At 41.3% G+C, this 18,064-nt stretch overlaps 2 protein-coding genes across 2 annotated transcripts in view; one reads left to right on the top strand and one right to left on the bottom strand.

Moving 5' to 3' along the window:
* The first annotated feature begins 3,429 nt into the window (after positions 1 to 3,429).
* txndc5 (thioredoxin domain containing 5) lies at positions 3,430 to 10,255 on the top strand. The gene is made up of 10 exons (XM_079361042.1): positions 3,430 to 3,732; positions 4,939 to 5,091; positions 5,494 to 5,599; positions 5,679 to 5,775; positions 6,607 to 6,722; positions 6,997 to 7,083; positions 7,189 to 7,335; positions 7,931 to 8,013; positions 8,623 to 8,752; positions 9,451 to 10,255. The coding sequence occupies exons 1-10, from the start codon at positions 3,548 to 3,550 to the stop codon at positions 9,571 to 9,573; spliced, it is 1,227 nt and encodes a 408-aa protein (XP_079217168.1). The 5' UTR covers positions 3,430 to 3,547; the 3' UTR covers positions 9,574 to 10,255.
* Positions 10,256 to 10,394: 139 nt separating this feature from the next.
* Positions 10,395 to 18,064, bottom strand: part of bmp6 (bone morphogenetic protein 6) — a 48,473-nt gene continuing 40,803 nt past the window's right edge. The window contains exons 5-7 of the mRNA XM_079361041.1: positions 15,061 to 15,137; positions 13,223 to 13,333; positions 10,395 to 12,744 (exon numbers count right to left, since the gene is read on the bottom strand). Coding sequence (XP_079217167.1) covers positions 12,595 to 12,744; positions 13,223 to 13,333; positions 15,061 to 15,137 — 338 coding nt within the window. The 3' untranslated portion in view covers positions 10,395 to 12,594. The remainder of the gene's footprint in view (positions 12,745 to 13,222; positions 13,334 to 15,060; positions 15,138 to 18,064) is intronic.

Genomic DNA, 18,064 nt, shown 5'->3' with positions numbered 1-18,064 from the left:
AAAAAACAAACACGACTTCGCAAATGTTGCATCAATATAGATTAGAAAAGCTCCTACAGGCTAGACAGAGGATTTGAGCAGGCTCTGTCCATTAATCTAAAGAAGTATCTACTAGGCCAGCACATCTATATCTTTCCCCCTGTAACATACATGTAGCAATGTCAGGTTTGCAACTGAGGGTTATGTGCCTATGTGAGACTCATAAAGAAAGCACGTCTCCCAGGCAAGCATACAAGTATCAATTTTTTATAGCACCAAATTGTAGCACATCTCAGGTCGAGACCTTGCTCTTTGTTATATTATTTAGAGACACCCAAAAACCTGCTCTTGACAACAGCAGCATGGGAAAACTTTGAACAGAAACATCAACGAGAACCTTTGGTGAACAGACATTTTGATCACTTGAAGAGACTTTATTCAGACCGTCTGATAAATTACAGTAACAAAGTCTAAAAGTAACATTTGCATGGATTCGATTTTTTTTGTTTTTAATTAGCATGTTTTTAACCTGCCACACCAATCCTCTCTGTTATTCACTCTCTCAGTCCTCACTTTTAAACCACCTGCCGACTCTTGCACTCACAGTCACTAACTTGAGGCAATTGAGAAAATAAACAGAATGTCCTCAGGTCCCCAGGGCCCATTAATCTTCCTTTTTCCTATTACTCCATGCTGGAGCTGGCTTGGCAAGGTGCCTGGCCATCAACAATGGGTAACCAGTAGACATCCACAACTATGCAGCCCCCACTTCAGTGGGCCAAAAGTAAAATGTGTCAGCAGTAATTTGGTCATATTTACCATAGCTTTTTGACGGGCTGAGATTAAATAGTGATGTGTGGTTATTGGCCTGCTATGGTAACAATAGAGCCCCTTTGGGACAGTTGGGCATGTGTGTAGAAGTTATTCAAAAGTCAAGACAAATAATCTCATATATCATTTTTCACCTCAAATTAACCATAAAGGAATTTGTTTTTCACTCTGAGCTGTGGTGGGAGTCTAACAATGCTGTGGGTCACGAGTCAATGTCAAGTCAATGTCAAGGCCACAGTTTGATTAAATGGCTCAAATAAACTTTCGTGGGTGGGACTTTTTTCATGTCAGCACAGTGGCCTATATCTGAGCAGAAATATGAGTGTACCAGTCATCACATTCGAGACAAAACTATATTTGATGTGAAACAGAAAAAGCTCAAACAATCAAAACCCAAAGTAAGTTCTTGACCATAGTGGTGCACAAATGGACTATCACAAGACCAGGCCTATAGACTATACTGTATAAACAGTTCAGTCTGTATCTTTTCCTAATTTAGACACTGACTGTGCATGCTAGGATCATTTTCTCCTTCTGTTAGCATACATATTTAAGTAGGCCTGTTTTTTTTTAGGAGCTGGGGCGGTTTGGAACAGTGTTATATACTGTGTTAGTAACGCTCCAGTCGCCCCTCTGTCAGTTTCCATACTCTAAACTCTTCCTTTCCTCTTCCCACTCTTCCTGTTGTCCAGATGAAAGGACGAAAATGGATGATTTGAAAGAAATACTGCAGCCAAGGCTGTCTCTTTGTGGTTTCATGAAATCATGACTTTATTAAATGTGATGTAAGGAGTAGAAGGCAGGACTTGCCAAAGAGGTGTCAATTCTTGCAGCCGGCAGGTACTTGCAAATTAGGAAAAGACACACACCATCTTGGGCACAGACACATGATTTATACCCTCTGTCAGCTATTATGCAGACCTAAAGCCCCTTTGAGGGGCACTATTTACTCAATGTAATAAACTGGATTAATTATTATTCCAAAATGCTCTGACTCTTAAGCAGATATTTACATCATTGAGGAGGCAACTCTGACTCAAATCTGACCATCGGTCTAAAAAACCAACAATCCATCTGCCATCTGAAGCAACACTTGACCCCCGAGCTCTGGTTCTCATGAGTCAAAACAAACTTCACTTTCTGTTCTATCAATCCTGAACCCCTTTTTAAAAATAATATTAGGTTTTTTACATGAAAGTTGAGGTTCCTAGTTTTATACGATAAGATGTTTCATTCGTCAATGTTTGCTCCTGAAAAACTACGTTACGACACTGACTTACAGCCAAAGTGGTGCAGTCAAGCAGACTTACCTGATCAATCATAATCAATGAATATGGCTTTATACCTTCCTCTACCAAAGGTAAACAAACCCCTCTTAAATGTCTCTTAATTTACATCCTTATAGTTTTCATTAGAAGCTTTCATTCAAATAATGTTTATTGATGATTGGTCATGGGACCATTTGTATTTACCAGACCTGTGTCTGCTCTGCTGGCCAAACCTGACGAAGCAGGTAAAGTAACAGTGAAGTCATTTTCAGTGTGCCACAGAATACTGATTCATTATTCATGGTATGGCCATGATAGCATATGGGCTTTGCATGGGGGATACCCTGTAGGTCCCTTGAAAGATTTAATTTTGGGTTGTCTTTCATATGCCATCGGTGGCAGGTAGAGGTTATCTCTCAACTCGAAGGTAAGGGGTTTGGTCCCCAGGTATATATCCGATGTGGACACTTTACCCCAAGTTGCTCCTTCTGCGTCGTTGGTAGCGTATGAAATGTGTATGAATGGGATTACTTGATGGAAACTTTAAATGGGTGAATGGGTAGGAATGACCTGCGGTGTAAAACTGCTTAAAGTAGTCAGAAGCGCAATACAAGCTCAAGACCACAGACCATTTACAAACACTGGAAGTGATATTTCACCTTTGAAATGTTGACTTTATCACATTAGATGATGCATGACTGTTTATTGTTTGTAAGGTCAAAAGGTTGCTTTAAAACAATGGTCCAATCTCTATTTCAGAATAAACAACTAGTTCTTTACTTTATGGTCTCGACTCAAGAATCAAATCCAGTCAAGTGTTGAAGAAGAACAAATCACCTTTATTGTTAGACCCAGGGTGCAGATTGAATGAAAACTTAGCTTCAACAATTATTACATTCAAGTGGCATCGCAACTGGTTAAAAGTTTGGTGTTTTACATAGACTGAAACTTTAATTATTTTATGGATTTGGGATGTTGTGACAATTTATTTGAGTATATACAAAAACAGTAATTTAACTAAATGATTAGCCTTACTTTCCTTTAAACCTCAATAACACATGTAATTAGTTAAGCTTACACTTGCTCCTTAACATGTATAGTCTGCTATTATATAAGCTATTTTGCAGAACCACATGGATGCATCAACCATTGAGGAAAGAAAACATTTCTATCTTATTTCCCAAACTGTAGTATTTGGGCATTTTCACCTCCCAGCAAAACCCCTTTCAGTAAATACGCTTCCATAGTTTGATCCTGTCAGGTTGGGCTGAGTTGTAAAACGGTTGTAGACTCACAGAGGTCTACATAATCAGTTGCAGTAACTGTCTCCATATGCATGTATCCCATCCACACACCTCAAGACTCTGAGCTGAAGCCAGAGGGGCGTGCCCGCGGCACGGTGCACGCGCAGAGTCGGTCTTTTCACACCGGCAGGGACACCAGTGTTCACCCACTGACACAGACTCAACATGGCTTCAGCCCTGAACTGCACACACTTTTTGTTGTGTTTTATTTATTCATCCTTACTGTTTGCCGCTGTCTTTTGCAATACTGATGAAGAAGAAGACGAGCATGCTAAGCACTCGTACACGGTGGAGATGTTCAACGAGGCGGTTCCCACTGCTCCCCACTTTGTCATGTTTTATGCCCCATGGTAAGTTTTTTTAGAGGACGCTGGGTAAAATGCTTTGTTTTGACCTCTATCAACTTACATATACACAGGAATAGCAAATGGAAAAAGTCGTGACATTTGAGAGGAGTTAACCGGCAAATTAGCAAACCAGCTAGATAGCAGTGGAGCTAGCAGGCTAGCTAGCCGCTCCACTTTGAGTCTACCTGTGTGATTAGCTCAGATGCTAACTAGCATAGCCAAAGAGTTAAGCCGGCTGCAGTTTAGCGGAGACGTTCACGGGGGTCAATGTTTGATAGGTGTAAAAGTTAAATAGGCAGCTTTTCGGGTGGACTCTGGATTAATCTTTTACCATTAAATCGCCAATCACACGTATCTTATTCGCAGTTTGTGCAGAAAAAACTGAATGAAAGTTGTAGATTTTAGGAGCCGTGCTTACGTGGCACGCACTGATTGAATGACGTCAGCAGTCCCAAAAACGGGGTTCACGAGCCCTGAAGTTTCTTGTGAGCAAAGTGTGTGAACTATCACCTAATGAACGCTGAAGATAGACAGTAAGGACAGAGATATTTACAGACGTGTGTGTGAAGATAAGACCAGAAGTTAAACTTTTCAACACATCCTTTATTAACATGTATTACTCTCACATCAAACCTTTATAACATAGACCTGTCCTAATGATTGTCCTTTGTTTCCTTTATTTGTATTTTATTAGGGCGCTACATGTACAAAGTGAAGGTTACTCTTATTTATGTATAAAATATACCATTAATAAAGGTCTAACGTTCAGAAACTACTACAAAGCCTTACTGAGAAGTCAGTCAATCAATCTTTATTTGTATAACGTCAATTCATAACAGGTGTTATCTCAAGACACTTTACAAAAAGCAGGTAAAGGACCTCACTCTTTGTCTGTATTAACAAAAGAGCAGGTAACAAGACCATGCTCATCGTTATGTTTACAAAAAGCAGGTAGAGGACCTTACTTATTGCTATATTACAAGAGCCCAGCTTAATCCGTCGTAGCGTGGTAAGAAAAAACTTCACTTTAACAGGCAGAAATCTTGAGCAAGTCGAAGAGGAAGCACCTTTACTTGGTTTTATTTTTATCTTTAGTTTTATCTTTTTGATCCACAGGGGACTGTGGAGAAACTAAGATTGTTTTGAGGGGTTTCTGTGAACACGTGCATTGTGACATCTGTTCCGTTGTTGCTGTTTGTTTATCTCCAGGTGTGGCCATTGCCAGAGGTTACAACCTGCTTGGAATGAACTAGGAGACAAGTACAACAGCATGGATGACCCACCAGTGTACGTGGTTAAAGTTGACTGCGTGCAGGACACCAAGTTTTGCTCTAATAACCACGGCGTTAGAGGCTATCCCACGTAAGTATATGTCGCATCCATTTTTGAATTTAACAATTAACCTTGACATCTCTAATAAAATAATGCATTTACTGCAGCACATAGTCCTTGTTGTTACTGATTGACAGACTAGTGACACATTGACCTGCATTCAGTAAAATACTCTGGTTATGTCTTAATGACACGTGTCTTCTTAAATGTTGGCTGTACCTGCAAACACAGCAGTTGCACGTTAATGAATGACAGAAATAATCTAACTTTATAGTTTAGTTTCCTGAGCTTGTAATGATGATTGAACTTGTGTGTTTAAAAACAGCATGTTTATTCTTAGGTCATCGGTTTGGAGTGAACTTTTCTCGTGACTCTTGAGTCAGAAGTCACGATCCGTCCTCCTCGTCTGAACTTTTGCTTGTTGTGTTCAAGGCTGAAGTTGTTCAAGCCAGACCAGGAGGCAATTAAGTACCAGGGACCCCGAGACCTCCAGTCTCTGGAGACCTGGATGCTGAAGACACTTCAGGAGGAGCCCTCGGTGAGTGGGTTGTGTAGCTATAACTTAGAGACACAAAAACACGGATGTTCATAATTGTTTCTTCTTGTCTTCCTTTCAGGAACCTGAGAGTGAACAGGAGCCTCCTAAAGCCCCAGAGCCCAAACATGGCATGTATGAGCTCACTGCTCCCACCTTCAAGGCCCACATAGCTAAAGGTAAAGATGAAGGAGAACACTGGCTGGATGAAAATGCTAAGACCACGTATCCTAGTCAAATAGAGAGCTAACTTAGTCCTGTGTATTAATGCAGCTGCATCCTGCCAACAACAGATGCATCGAGTTTGTCCTTTCAGTTTCTAAACGTACTTTCAGCCTCTCTGTATCCGTCATTAGAGAATGGAAACACCTCACTGCCTCGACTGACAGGACTGACATTTCAACACAAGTACCTGAGCGCCTGTCAGCCCGCACCAACTGCACCACGCTCGTCTCCTGTCACTTCCCCTCTCGGGGTTTTCAGACCAAAACTACAAAAATAAACTCGGGATAATTATCTCTGTTAAAACAGCGGCTGTAAGGCTACAGCCACAGTATTTTGGTTTTGAAAGAAGTAAATGATTTCTTGTTTGGAGATGAAAATTGAGGATATGACATAGGCTGTTTTTTTAAAATTAATTTAAACAATTTATAAGCTGTTTTTAAAGGTCCCACCTTTACACATCGGCCTCACAGCTGCAGCAAACATTGTTTAACGTCGTTTGACCTCTGCATTAGAGGTGTATAGTCTCTTTATGGCCTATCATGCAAAGTGTGCAGTAGAATCTATTTACTTTGCTCCATAACATCAGAAACAGCAGTGTCACTGGGGTGATGAATTGTGCGCTCGAGATGTCAGTATAGAAATTGATAAACACTCTGAGGTTTCCGTCTGACCCTCTTCATGCTTGTTGACGGTTTAGTCCTATTTCTTTCCTCTTTGTATTTAATAGTAATGCTTGTTATCTGAAAGTTCCTTTGCTGATACTGTTTTCTTGCTTTTGCTTTCAGGGGCCCATTTTGTTAAATTCTTCGCCCCGTGGTGCGGTCACTGCAAAGCCATGGCCCCGACCTGGGAGCAGCTGGCCACCACCTTTGAGCACTCTGATGACGTTAAGATCGGAAAGGTGAGCTTCGTCGTCTTTATGATTTGAATTGATTATTGATCGTTACGACCATAGTGTGGGCTTTCCTGTTGTGCATGATTTTGTCCTCTGATACTGTGACTTTAAAGTACCAGGATGGTCGTCCTGAAGGACAGGACGTCTGTCATAGGAGTAGCTCGCTGTCTTATTTGCCCACCTGGTTATCAAAGAAATGTCTTAAGCTAATGTGCATGGTCAGAGTTTGTGCTGAAGCTTCATTTTTAGTTTATTAACACGTTGATTTATCACGATGTAGGTTGACTGTACGCAGCACTATGAGGCGTGCTCTGATAATGGCGTACGGGGATATCCCACACTTCTCTTCTTCTACAATGGACAGAAGGTAAGGCTGCCCCTTCTTAATGATCTGCAGCTGACTTCGGACAATTTCCTCAAGAAGTACGGACCAGGCAGCAACTCATTATGTCACCTCTGTGTCTCTCTGTAGACTGAACAGTACAAAGGGAAAAGAGACCTGGACTCCTTCAAAGACTTTGTGGACAACCAGCTGAAGGCTGCAGCCACCGGGGAGGAGGAACCAAGTGACGAACAAAAACCCAACGAGATCCCCGCTGATGAGCCAGTCAAAGATGAGGTAACCTGTCGATGTCGTGATCGTGTGTAAAAGAGAACGGCAAGAGATCTAAAAGGAGGATTCAAGTGATGACGAGCTTTCTGTAGTGTTTCTCGTGTTGAAGTTTCCCTGCCCGACACAGGGAAGGCTTTAAACGGCAGACTTGTGTAACTGGTCTGATGCCTTATGAATGACTACTGAATGACACTACTGAAGAGCCCTGTTTTGCATGAGCAGGATTAAAGGTGTGATAGACGCACCTTCTTTTCATTAGATCAGGACAAACATTCGGCGGCCATCTTTAATTGCACATCGTTACCTCTCTGGCACCAACTCAACTATGTCTCTCAGCTAGCAATTATTTGCAGCTAGTTTGTCCTACCGATGTCAACTTTTTGAGGCGCATGCTGATGACATCATCCTGAACAATATATCAAAACAGTGCAGTGTTATGGCTCATCGCTTTGACTACCTAAAATGTTGTTTTAAAGACATAATGTAGGCGTGACGGGGGACTGGGAATGCTCGGCTCACTGTAGATGAGAAGTCAATATTGTTCACGTGTCGGCTACTCGGGAAGCTCAGTTTAATGTCAGTGTTTGTTTCCTCTCTACAGTCGAGCGTGTTGACCCTGACAGAAAACAACTTTGATGAGGCCGTAGCCAAAGGCTTCACCTTTATCAAGTTCTACGCTCCATGGTAAGATGGTCATTTTTAAACGAGAAGATTCACACACAGAACAAACAGTTAGGTAGAAATAGAATCAATGAATCCTGCTCCACCTGCTGTTTCATTACTATGTAGGACTTAGCTGAATGACAGTGTCCTGACAGGACGCCACAAAATCACTCTGATTCTATTAATTCGTATGGAAGAGTCCTAACAGCGCAGCAAGCTGTTCTTACACCGGCACCACGTTTTTAATTTTTTTTTCTCGTAAACGGACGAATAACCAGGAAAGAGGAAAAACTCTCTTCTGCTCACACGAGCCGCTTAGTGACGAGTGTTGTGATTTGAACTTGTAAATGCAAAGCAAGACAAAACAGATACATGTGAGATTGTTAGCAAGAGGAAACTAAAATTCACAGAGCAGATATTCATCTTTGATATTTAATGGAAGAATATAGAAGCACATGACTTTAATAATGTAAAACAACTGAACTGAGATCCCTGTCGTAAAGTTCTTACCGAACTTCAGAAGTGTTTTAAAGGAAGTCGATGTTTACGTGTGCTCTGGTCAAACTCTGACGTCACAGTTTCCCTGTCACGCTCGGTGATGTCACTTCTGTTTCCTGCTGTGAACTGTAGGTGTGGACACTGTAAAAACCTCGCTCCAACGTGGGACGACCTCTCCAAGAAGGAGTTTCCCGGCCTCACTGACGTCAAGGTCGCCAAAGTGGACTGCACCGTAGAGCGCTCGCTCTGCAACAAGTACTCTGTAAGTGTCCGGGCGCCATGCACCACGATATTCTGATATCTGATTCAAACACGCGCTCTTCTGTCAGCTGTGTGATGTCATAATGATGGAGGTTTCACCATGTAACAATATAGATGTTAGACACGCACAGCTCCCGATGTGTCATCGCAGGGTCCGGTCAGATTGATTGAGTGGCCGTTCAGTAGCTCACAGCAGTTCCACCAAACCCAGCAGGCCACAGTAAAGTGAGGCGCACTCAGAAAACAGTCGAGTTTGAGCTCAGAGGAAACAAACTCTCTCTGAAACTCGTGTTTTTAACATCCATGTTGTTTTGGGACGTGGAATAAGAGTCGTAAATGTCTCAGACATCAAACAATTTTTTTTTCCTTTTAACTGTTTTTATTTTCTCCAGTAAGTTCCCTTTGCAGTCTTTCAAAATAAAATCTGGTTTTATTTGAAAACTGGAAATCAAAGGCTGAAGATTGAATATAAAATATAAGCATCACAAAGAGCGGTGTTTTGAGTCCGTCCCATCTTTAGATCTTAAACTACCTGAGTTACTCACCACAGATGTTCATAAAGTGAGGAGTAGAATTTTATTAGCATTTACTTTGTTGTCTTTGTTGTAGAAATGTGTCCGCTTACTTTAGTTTATTAGTTAGGCTGAGTAGCTTCCTTAAAGGTTAGTAGAATTTTTTGTGTCGTTCGCTCTTCCTCAGGTTCGAGGCTACCCGACCTTGATCATGTTCAGAGCCGGGGTGCAGGGTGACGAGCATCACGGAGGACGGGACCTGGAGAGTCTGCACGGCTTCGTGATGAGGCAGGCCAGAGACGAGCTGTAGAAGTGGTCGAAACAAAACCCGGCTCCAATCTTCACCACTTTGTTCGCCCACACTGCGCAACCGGCCAGTAGGAGACCACTCTCTCTCTCTCTCTCTCTCTCTCTCTCCTACAGTAGCCAAACCTCTCTCTTTATCTCTCCACTTGGGTTCTCTTCACAAAGGAGCCGATGACAGACTGCTGCAGTCTGAGCGTTCTCTGCTGTTTCAGGACTAAATGCTTCAGTAGAGTGTTTTGGATGGGAATGTATTTCTTCAGCAGTCGAGCCAAACTGCTTTTTGTTTGGATCTGTAAAGGAAGTGATCTGTCTGACGACCACTTTAAAAGCACTGCTAAATCAATCAGATCTGAAATTCCTCACACTTGTTTCTTATTCAAAGGTTGACATTAGACGACGGGGTCTGCTGTTCACAATGATTTGTTTCTGACAAACTTCTGTAGCCATTTCACTTCTTTTAAATGCTAAATGTTGTACATGGGACCTGTCGTTTAATCATAAGACATTTAATGTTCGGGTACTGTCATTCATGAGATTATCAGCCAAATGTGAGTGTTAAGTTGAGGGTACTTTTTATCCACGTCAGCAACCGTCTGTCTGACTTAACTCTCAGGGAACTGCCCTCCCAGATCATAGTTATCACAGGACTCTGAACGTGAACACAACTTTTTTTTTTTTTTTTTTTTTTTTTTCAGCTTTTTGAAATAAAAAAAAAACTAAACATCACAATTTTGTTTCTTATCCATTTTCTGACTCCTGGGTTTCACAATCAACCATCGTTAGAATATTCAGGGTCCTGGGCCTGGACTGTGTGCCTAATATTTCCCTTTCTGGACAACTTACTACTTCTCTTTAACCGTTCTAGTTTTATTCAGAAACACCTCTTACATGCAGCTCGTCCAAAACAGCTGTGTGGAAAGTTTTTTTTTGTTTTTTTTTATTCTGGACCTTTTCAGATGTTTTTCAAAATGTGAATTTGTGCTACTTTTTACAGGTCTCTTTTCAGAGGCGTGTAGAACTACAAAGAGGAGAAGAGCTGTCATTTAAAGCTAAAACAAAGAAGTGTAAGTTTAGGATGTTCCACAAACAAATGGAGGCGGTTCACAGCTCTTTGTTTGGATGACACCCTTCTTATCTTTCTGGTGAAAAGTAGGTTTCATGAGAACTTTAAGCTCCTCTGTGGTTGGACATTTTTCTAGTCCTAACAAGGCTGAAACTAAACACCCACTCTATATTGTTACTCTGGTTTTATTTTCAGTCTTCTTAACAAACTGTGTTCTTCCCAGCTTACGTGTCTGTCTGTTACCTCATTCACCTGTTAGGCCCATTCAATGGCAAATAACCTTCGACCCAGGACATGGCAAAGTGTATGCTCCATGATCTCTGGTCACACTGAGGAACAAAAACAGAGACGGGGCACTTTTTGTCAGTAAAAGTTTTTTATGGATAGCACATGGTCTAAGGAACTCCAGTGACAGAAGTATTACTTTCCTGTTTTTTCCTTGTTCGACATGGGCTGTGCACTACCCATGCATTTTGTACAAAAAGAAAGAATAATGGCAAATTGTAACATGAGATTTCATAATAAAACATTTTCCAAAAATAAGTTTCATCTTGTTCTTGCATCTGTCTGTTAATAAGGTATGTGATTTAACGTTTTTAATAGAAGGTGCAATAAATAAGCTGAGAATGTACAAGTATTTACAAAACAACAGTCTTAACATGATCACAAATGTAAACAGCAGCTTACCAGAGGTATATTTTGTAATTTATGATTGGTTAGGCACATAAAGGTATTTTGATTCTTGTTGGTAATACTTTTTTCATTAGAATATAGTCTCTAAAAAAACACACTCCATGTCGTTCAAAGCTCACAGTAACATGTTCAATTGGAAAGACGTTGCCACTGGACACAAATCTCAACATCACTTTCTTGAAAAAGCAAAGAGCTAATTTCAGAACGCCGGTGCAGAAACTGCTCTTTGGCTGTTTTTGACTCGCTTAATGTTTTTCCACAATCTCTTGATGGGTTGTCAGGGTTGGAAGCGTTTGTTAACTTTGCGAGTGCAGCAACATGGAAAGGGACATTAGCGGTATGTCCGAGGGATAAGGCTGTATTCTTCGCTTCTTTGGAGGAAAACATCAGTTCGGCCACAACATGCATCATGTTGAACCATCCTGGTGAATCGCGGCTCAGCATGAGCCAAGCAAATATTGACACGGAGGTGATATTTGGAGCGCTACTAAAATAACCTGTGGTCACTTTGGTTCAGTCCGTATTATATTTTAGGAGGGCAAATATGGCTTGAGAAGAAAATACATGAGGAGAGAAAGTAATGAAATATAAATCTCTAGTCTCACGTATCGGTCATTTTTGATCATATTGAACATTTGCGCTCAAAAGAAGGCTGGGTTTGTGTTTTCCATGTTTCATAAATGAAACATTTTGGACATTTTTGGTCAGTTTCTGCAGCCTTTTGTCGACCACAGTTGGCTTCAGTGCTGTGATACCGCTGAGTGAACCTTCCAGGGTCGAGCATTGTAGAGAAGTTTTGTGGAGATGTCTCATCCTCTTCAGAGAACTTATCCACCACATTTATTTTTTTTTGCCAAAGGAAAATGGACAGAAAGCAGCGCTTGGACAGGTCCCACGACAGGTCAGCTCTGCACGCTCTCTCAGGGTGAGGAAGAGGGTGCAGTTCATTCACACTTCCACATCTATGAAATGAAGATTCCAATCCAAAGCCACTCAAGAAGGTCAGAGACAACCTGGTGGCTCAACAATTGAGTATGAAAGACACTCATTGGGTGTCATTTTTGCAATGGCCACTACAAGCTGTAAGAAGAAAGATTTTCATGTTGTTGGACAGAATATGAACTAGTTGGTGAGCTTCCAGGATTTACATTCCTTGCAGGCTGAGGATTGTGTCTAGTGGAGTCAACATCTCCCATGAGTCACTGGTGCAGTTGAAGCCCTTTGCCAACCCAACTTTCAGCCGAGCATTATCTGCCCTTGATGTCTGTGTCAGTGGCAGCCACAGGCCCGTACCACCATGTTCTTGTATTTCTTTAGAATGACGTTGGAGTTGTCGTCAAAGTAGAGCACTGAGATGGCGTGGAGCTTGGTGGGGGCGCAGCAAGGCTTCGGTACATTCTCAGGGTTCATCAGGTGCACCTGAAAAGCAAAGAAAATACTTTGAGTATCTATCAGAAACAGACGTCAAGACCACACTAACCGAGACCAAATCACTCCGAGACCAAAACGAGACCAAGACATTTAGGGATCGAGACTGAGTGAAGAAAAAGACCAAGGAAGGGGGGAGACTGAGACAAGACCGAGACCATAAATATCACAACTGAAGTTATTTGTTCTGTTAGAAAGGGGTATTTAAATCTAATAAACAGATTTCATCTTTTCCCCACTTTCCCCAGCTTGGGATCAATAAAGTACATCTAACTAATCGCAGTCATGATGTGGAGAAAGAAGTTGATGGTCTTGACTGGTCTTCATTTATGCAAGAGAGTCTCGAAGAAGCATTTTCAAATGATTCCAAAACAGATCTTTTTAATCAATATTTGAAAATGTGGAAGGAAAGGAAGGGGAGATAAAAGGTATAAAACAAGTGAAGATAAATCCAGTGGATCGGTCTTACCAGTGTCTGTACGATGGCGTGGTTGGTGGCGTTCATGTGGGCATTAAGAGGGAAGGAGCACTCTCCATCACAGTAGTTGGCTGCGTAACCTTCAGGAGCAATGATCCAGTCCTTGGAAATAAACATGAGAGTAAACATGAACAGCTGCATGTAACAGACACCATGTTACTTTGAGATCAAATGAATAAACTTGACTCACAGTTACACACTTGTTTATCAGAAAGTTAAAAGTGTGCGTCTCTGTTTTGGAACAGAAGGGCATATCTTGTTCCAGCCCACCTGACTAGTGTTGGCAAATTCAGTGTTAACCTCGTCTCTGAGGACAAATCCCTGCTCAATACTTCTGCCTGTGAAATCGCTCAGGGAGGCAATACTCCTCTCCTCCTTCCTTCCTTCCTTCCGCTCGCTGTGTTGCTGTTTTTTATCTGACAAATTCAATGCATGTTTTACCTCTCTCTAACTTGTTTTTGTGTTTTTATCTAGTGCACCTTCCTGTCTGTGTCAATAATCTCTGCCTCTGTCTTTCTCTTCTCACTTTTCTTGCTCTCTCTCTCTCTCTCTCTCTCTCTCTGTCTGTCTCTCTCTTTCTCTCTCTCTCTCTCTTTCTGTTTTTCTGCCGAGCTCCTTTTCTTTGTGTGTTTGTGTCTCTCTTTGTCTACACAAAGACAGAAGGAGCCGGCAGTCTCCCTCTAGATGTCAGTGCAGCGTTAACAGCTCTCACAGCTTGTTAGGAAGGATGTACGCAACTCCGCTGTTCTGCTTCCGTCTGTGTTCATAAACTCACTATAACACATAAAAACATACTGTACGCAGTCTGACACTTGTGTCTACACCTTTTAAGATACTTTTACTGGATGTCTTTATTTATTAGCCACATCATTGGCATCATTGGTTTTCATATCATCCTGACAGGTGAAACAACGTTCAACACTGCTTGTACTTTTTAACACTTGACGTTTTACCAAGTACGAGGAGAACTCACTGACATGAATGCATCAGAGAGGACTTTTGATTTCATGTTTGAATTGTCTGAATTCACCAGAGAGGAGCGACTTGCTCAGTCGTCATTAAGCTTGAGAATTCAGCCATTGACTCTCCGTTTGCTTTCTTGTAACAGTCTAATGTACCTCTCTAAAAAATATTTATATTTTGATAGTGCAATAAGAGAAGGGAGGACCCTTCTCTTATTGCACTATCGAAATATTTTCCATTTCATTTCAGTGCATGAAGATATATTTCATACTATTCCACTGATCAACAGGTGGCACGAGTCAGCAGCACCTGCTGCAATAAGAAAGCACTGCCAGGGAAAAAGAAGAGTAGCAAACACTTGAGTAAAGAATGGCAAGTTTGAAGTGCTGCAGAAAATGGCTTTGTAAATGTTTAATAGTCTGAAGTGCTGCATTCTGGTGAGAAAGGTAAACAACTTCTGTTTAATTAGAAAAGGAACTCTGAAGGGAACATTCAATATCACAAGAATAGGAGAAGAAGTAGCAAATACAAAAGTGTGACATCTATTGTTGGTAACAGTTTAAAAAACTATCCTAAAGATATCCTACGTATTTCAGATTTAAGAAGACATACAGGAAGCATCTGTCATTTAACGTTCTCTTTGTCTTGCATTCACCGTACATTAAAAGATCTTGCAAGAAATCCACAGTCATCCATATCATAGATTTGCACCAAAAATCAAATATTTAAGCTTCTGTACTAAACTAAATTTCATCTTTGGTGTCTTTCACTTGTGTCTGCATTTAATATCACTACACAGTGTCCACCTTTCGGTAAACATTGATAAGGAAGCTCTCAATCAGTAAAGCTCTCAATGTGTTGCCTACCTGCCATCCCAACTCTCTGAAGCTGACATAGAGCTCATGTCTTCGGCATGCCGTCTTCTGATCACTGCTGTTGTAATCTGCAACGCAAAAACAGAAAGAAGCAGTTAGGTTGAGCACCGCCTGGCGTGTGTGCAATAATATTTAATTTTGGATTCATTGGTATTTTTCATTTGGGACATCAGCTTCCTTGAAATGTATTATACTGTGTCTTCCTGCTCTTACTCTTTCTGTTTGGAACATTCAAAAAGATTCTTATGCAAACTTTAAACCATCCCCTTAAGCCCAACCTATTGACCATATAGTGTCTTCCTTGCTTTTGCTGGACACGCCCCTCACCTCCACTCATTGGTCTAACTAACAAACCTAAAAGCAGCCCACCTTTGCATTTGCCTCACGGGCTGATATAAATTTACTGTATTTACAATGTACGGATGTATATGTGGATGTTTTTGATTGGTTGTCTTGATGATGTTTTTTAACCTTTTTCTCAATTTCGTATCTACCCTATTCACTCTTCATGCACCTTGGTAGTTGGTGAAGTTGTGCCTCGGGAAAAAAATTCTTTCTTCATGATGGATGGTTAAACAAACTCAGAAAAACATTCCCTAGTTTTTTTTCCTCCAATATATCAATATAACTTTTTGAAAGTGACGTGTTACATGTAGAATCTGAAAGCTGAAGAAAAACACCATACGCCTCGTGTAATGCTCTGGGTGGGAACACATGGAAGGGCGTAGACAGAGCACAGGCACAAATGCTCATTACAGTGCAGCGGTCGCTTTGCAGTACGTGCTTCATATTCGTCTGCCATCTAACGCATTTGAGCGTGTGCCTAATTGAATTCATCAGCATCCACATATTGCTTGGCATGAGTGCAAATGGTGACACAGTGACGTCTGTGTTTATGGACTCTCCTACCCTTCAGTTTGAGCTTAATTATCTCTGTTCCACTCTGCAGCAGCAGGGTGGACGGCTGCAGACAGTCCCAGGTAGAGGTTTGCTTTTCACAAGAGAGGAGGTCATTGCTGGCATCGGTCACAAAGCTGAAGTCAAAACGATGACACTGACTTTCCACTGACATTTTAAGGGCTCCCCCCCTCTCTCTCTCTCTCTCTCTTTTCTCTCTCTCTTTCCCTTTTCACTTTCTTCATTGATTTTATTGTTTGTTACATTTTTTTTTTTTGTTATCCGAGAACTTAAAATAAACACAAGAATCATGTTCTCTAAGAAGGGACAAGGTTACACTAAGGCATCCTTTAGAATCTTTTAGTCTCAAGAAAGTGTCATCCAATAAGGTCCTTATGTGCTATGCCATGTAAGACTTTGTATCATTAGAAACCTGGTAGTGTTTTTCAATGGTCGTGCATCGTGCACGTGCATCGTCGTGCGACCCCATTTTCCACTTTGATGAGAAAGGTCCGAATTCTTTTTTTTCTGAAAAAGAGTCTCCAATGACACATTTCCATGTTTTCAACCCACTGAAGTAACAGACCAATTACAGATCAGTGGGCGGGACCTCATTGCCAGAATCTAAACTTAAGTTAATGTCCACCATGTTGCTAGGAAGCTATGCTAACCGTGGAGAAAGCTGAGAAATACCAACAACAGCGAAAAAACCGTTATGGATGAAGGGGATTTTGAAGTTTTTGTGCTTGAATCAGATGTTCATGGCTATCTCTACGAGCCACAATATATAGACGAGCAGTGAAGGAGGAACAGGAGGCGGCTGCTGATGGCGGCGGTGAGGACGAGAAAGCCCTGGCCAGCTCGAGCTGGATCAGACTGGTGGTGTCGGTACTCTCACTGTTCGCCTATGGACTGCCAATTCCTTCTGGAAGTCATTTCGGAATGAGAGGAAACGCCCATATAGACTATAAATAAAGCATCCTAGCTTAAGTGGGATTGTCCTGCAGTGCTGTGCATTCTGGGAATTGTTGTCTTTCATCCACATGAGTCAAAAAGACACTTTTGGCTTTTTCTCTGTCAAGAAGGCACCGACTTCAACATGTATTTCTCATTTCTACTACATACTCTATACAACCCAATTTCAGTTCATATTCGTGTTTCAATGGGTGAAGTGTTCCTTTAAGCTTGGCCTACTGGTGGTCCCATGATGCCTTAAGCAAAACTACAAACTTAAACCCGCAAGTTTAATTGTAGGTGTTTGTTAGTCTGCACATTCTCACATTGCAAAGTTAATTATAAAACCGTTAACCAGATGTTTTGGCAGAGGAAATCTGGTGGTTGGCTATTTTTGTTGTACTTTTTGTCGCACTTGTCATTAGGGTTACGATACTGGTTTAGGATTCCTTGTTTAGCCAGTTAGAGTTATGGCTTAGAATACTTAGGCTACAACAACTTCACACACTGTAGAATAAAAAACGCTTTACAGCTTTAAGTCTGGGAGTACTTTTTAAAATTCGCTCTTTGCATTGTTGGACTGTTTGGTGGAGCCACTTATCCAGTCAGACCATATGAACATGGTCTTTCTTTGCAAAGTAATAACCACGGACCAACTGCCCTTCTTCAAAAATCAGCGACACATCACTGCAGTTGCAAAATTTACAAGAAACAGTTGCAATATTAGCTATAGACAAGCGAATACTACAGCTGTAGCAATATCTCCATGCATGCAAATCCTAACAAGTGAAAAAAAAAAGAATGTATGTTTGTCAGAGAAAAAGATGGTGAGTCATTCAGTCACAGCCACCACCCAGACACTAAGTGAGCAAACTCACCAAAAAGCAGCCTTGATTAGTCTGCTTGAGTTGGAGACACACACTGTTACACATTTGCAAAAACACACCCGTACACAGTATACACAAACACATTTCAATCATGTAAGGCTCATTGATGTTGGCTCCTCACATGTATCCATCTATCATTCATACCCACTGGCATAGTGAAACTGTAAGACATGCTGACACACACACACATTCACATTACCTCATTTTTATCTGCTCAACAGCTAAATCCATTTATCCACTCATTATAAAAGGAGAGC

Source organism: Symphodus melops (genome assembly GCF_947650265.1).
Source record: "Symphodus melops genome assembly, chromosome: 14".
NCBI lineage: Eukaryota > Metazoa > Chordata > Actinopteri > Labriformes > Labridae > Symphodus > Symphodus melops.
The sequence above is the reverse complement of the archived record's forward strand: the minus strand, read 5'-3'. Positions and strand labels throughout refer to the sequence as shown.